The 2,500-nt window shown below is 48.6% G+C and overlaps 1 protein-coding gene across 1 annotated transcript in view; it reads left to right on the top strand.

Moving 5' to 3' along the window:
* sec63 (SEC63 homolog, protein translocation regulator) overlaps window positions 1-2,500 on the top strand; it is a 16,046-nt gene that overhangs the window by 5,617 nt on the left and 7,929 nt on the right. The window contains exons 9-13 of the mRNA XM_083689300.1: window positions 206-300; window positions 391-523; window positions 831-923; window positions 1,289-1,434; window positions 1,980-2,127. Coding sequence (XP_083545426.1) covers window positions 206-300; window positions 391-523; window positions 831-923; window positions 1,289-1,434; window positions 1,980-2,127 — 615 coding nt within the window. The remainder of the gene's footprint in view (window positions 1-205; window positions 301-390; window positions 524-830; window positions 924-1,288; window positions 1,435-1,979; window positions 2,128-2,500) is intronic.

Below are 2,500 nucleotides of genomic sequence, written 5' to 3'. Positions count from 1 at the left end.
TGATGACAGCTTTGCACAAGTGGCAAGTTTGTGCCCAAACTTTTCACTGGTACTGTACTTCAGGAGAAGTGTGGAGAAATGGGACGCAGCCCTCCTGCTTTTTGGCCGTACCCACACGCTGACCACTCATGTATGCTGTTCAATACATGACTTATTTACTTATCAAGAGTTGACCCCTACGTGACCTTTTGACCTCTCTGCCCAGGTTTATCGATGGTGTTGACTGCCGCGTTTGAGTTTGACCCTCGCAGCAACAAAGAGGCCACGATACGACCCACGGACAACATCCAAGTCCCACAGGTAACGTAAACGTGTGCGTGAGCGTGTGTAAGTGTGTGTGGACGTGTGTGTGTGTGTGTGTGTCTTACCCCTCCTCTCTGTCTCCTGTAGCTGATCCGTGAGCTGGGGAACATTAACGTCAAGAAGAAGGAGCCTCCCTTCTGCTACCCCTACAGTCTGAAGGCCAGGGTCCTGGTCCTGGCCCACCTGGCACGCATGGAGGTGTCTGAGGACATAGAGGAGGGTACGACACACACACACACACACACACACACACAAACGCTCGCATCTAGGAAGTTACCTCAACAGAAACTGTTTTATATTATATATATTAAGCATTTTATATACATATCTTTACACAGAAACACACACTCGCACTCACTCACACACGCACACACAGTCTGAAGGCCAGAGTGCTGGTGTTCGCCTACTGAGGACACACTGGCATGTGTTTGTGTACACACACACGCACACAGGCCAGAGTGCCGGTGTTAGCCCACTGTATGATTTGTTATGTGTGTGTAATGTCTGTATTGGTCTGTGTTCTCCAGACCAGAGGTTCGTAGTCAGGAAGAGTCCTGCTCTCCTACAAGAGATGGTCAACGTGGGCTGTCAGCTCACCATGATGGCCAACAGTAGAGGAGGTAAAGTACACACACACACACACACACACACACTATGCTCACAGGATCACTCACACATGTACAGTATAAACTCACACACACACACACACACACACACACTACGCTCACTGGATCACTCACGCATGTACAGCATAAACTCTCTCACACACACACACTGCACCTAATGAGGCCACAGCTGTACACATGCGTGCCCACCAACGGTGGTGGTTGTTTTCACTGACGCCAAACGGTTGGTTGGGTTTGAAAAACAAACAAACAGAAAACAATGTTGTTGTTTTTAAGCTGTCACTGTTTATTATGTAGATTTCCACGCCCCGAGGCTAGTGTCATAGTTAAGTGTGTGTGTGTGTGTATGTGTGTTGCAGGTTTCCACGCCCCACGGCTGGTGTCCATAGAGAACTGTATGAAGCTGACTCAGATGATCGTGCAGGGGCTGCAGGAGTCCAAGTCCCCTCTCCTCCAGCTGCCCCACTTTGAGGAGGAGCACCTCCGCTACTGCATCTCCAAGAAGGTACAACCTCTCTGTCTGTCTATCTCTGTGTCTGTCTGTCTGTCTGTCTGTCTGTCTGTGTGTTATGCTTTTAGGTTTGAGGCGAATGATGTCTCTTGCTCTTCTAATGAGCTGTCCTGTCCTCCCCTGCTTTTCCTGGTCTCATCTGTCACTCTCTCTCTCTCTCTTGACCTCCCTCTCCTCTCCTCTCCTCTCCTCTCCTCTCCTCTCCTCTCCTCTCCTCTGTTCTCCTCTCCTCTGAGGTTGACTGTTGAGCTGGTATGATGCATGAGTGTGTCACAATGTCAGGCAGGACGTGGAACAAGAAGGAGAGAATTCCTTCTATATAACAGGATCATCCTGAATCTCTCTGTCTCTGCTCTACTCTCCCTCTCCCTCTTTTTATCTCCTTCTTTCTCTCTGTGTCCCCCCTCTGCTTTTACGCTCCCTCTTTTTTTTCTCCCCCCTCTCTCTCTTTCTCTGTAATATTACAACATACAATTGTAATACATCTCTCTCTCTCTCTCTCTCTCTCTCTCTCTCTCTCCCCCCCCTCTCTCTCTCAGTATAAGGTGAGGAGCATCCAGGATCTGGTGAGTCTGAAGGACTCAGACCGTAGGAGCATGCTGCGCTTCCTGGGAGAGGAGAAGTACGACGAGGTCATGGCCGTGCTCAGCAGCTTCCCCCACATCGCCGTGGAGACCAAGCTGCAGGGTAAGGCCTCGCCCCCCTCAGTGTGTACATGCGTTTCAGGTGTGCGCCCCCCCGGTTTGCTAAGGACACACTAAGGACAATTTTTATTTACATTTCCATTTTTTAGCACACTTAGTTTGTACATTGACCTAAAGTAAGTGAAACACCTACACATCACGATCATCACAATCAAGACTTTCTCTAAGAACACCTGATGGGAAAGTTCACAGTGGTGGAGAAGACTGTTCAAAATCAGTTGGATTATTTATTTATTTTTTAAATATGTTTTTAGGGCATTTCTGCTTTATTGGGATAGAGATAGTAGAGATTGACAGGAAGGATGGGTGAGAGAGAGGAGGGATGACATGCAAGACATGTCGAGGGTCGGAATCGA

This window comes from Argentina silus (assembly GCF_951799395.1).
Source record: "Argentina silus genome assembly, chromosome: 17".
Lineage (NCBI taxonomy): Eukaryota > Metazoa > Chordata > Actinopteri > Argentiniformes > Argentinidae > Argentina > Argentina silus.
Note: the sequence above shows the minus strand (reverse complement) of the source record. Positions and strands in the feature narration are given on the sequence as shown.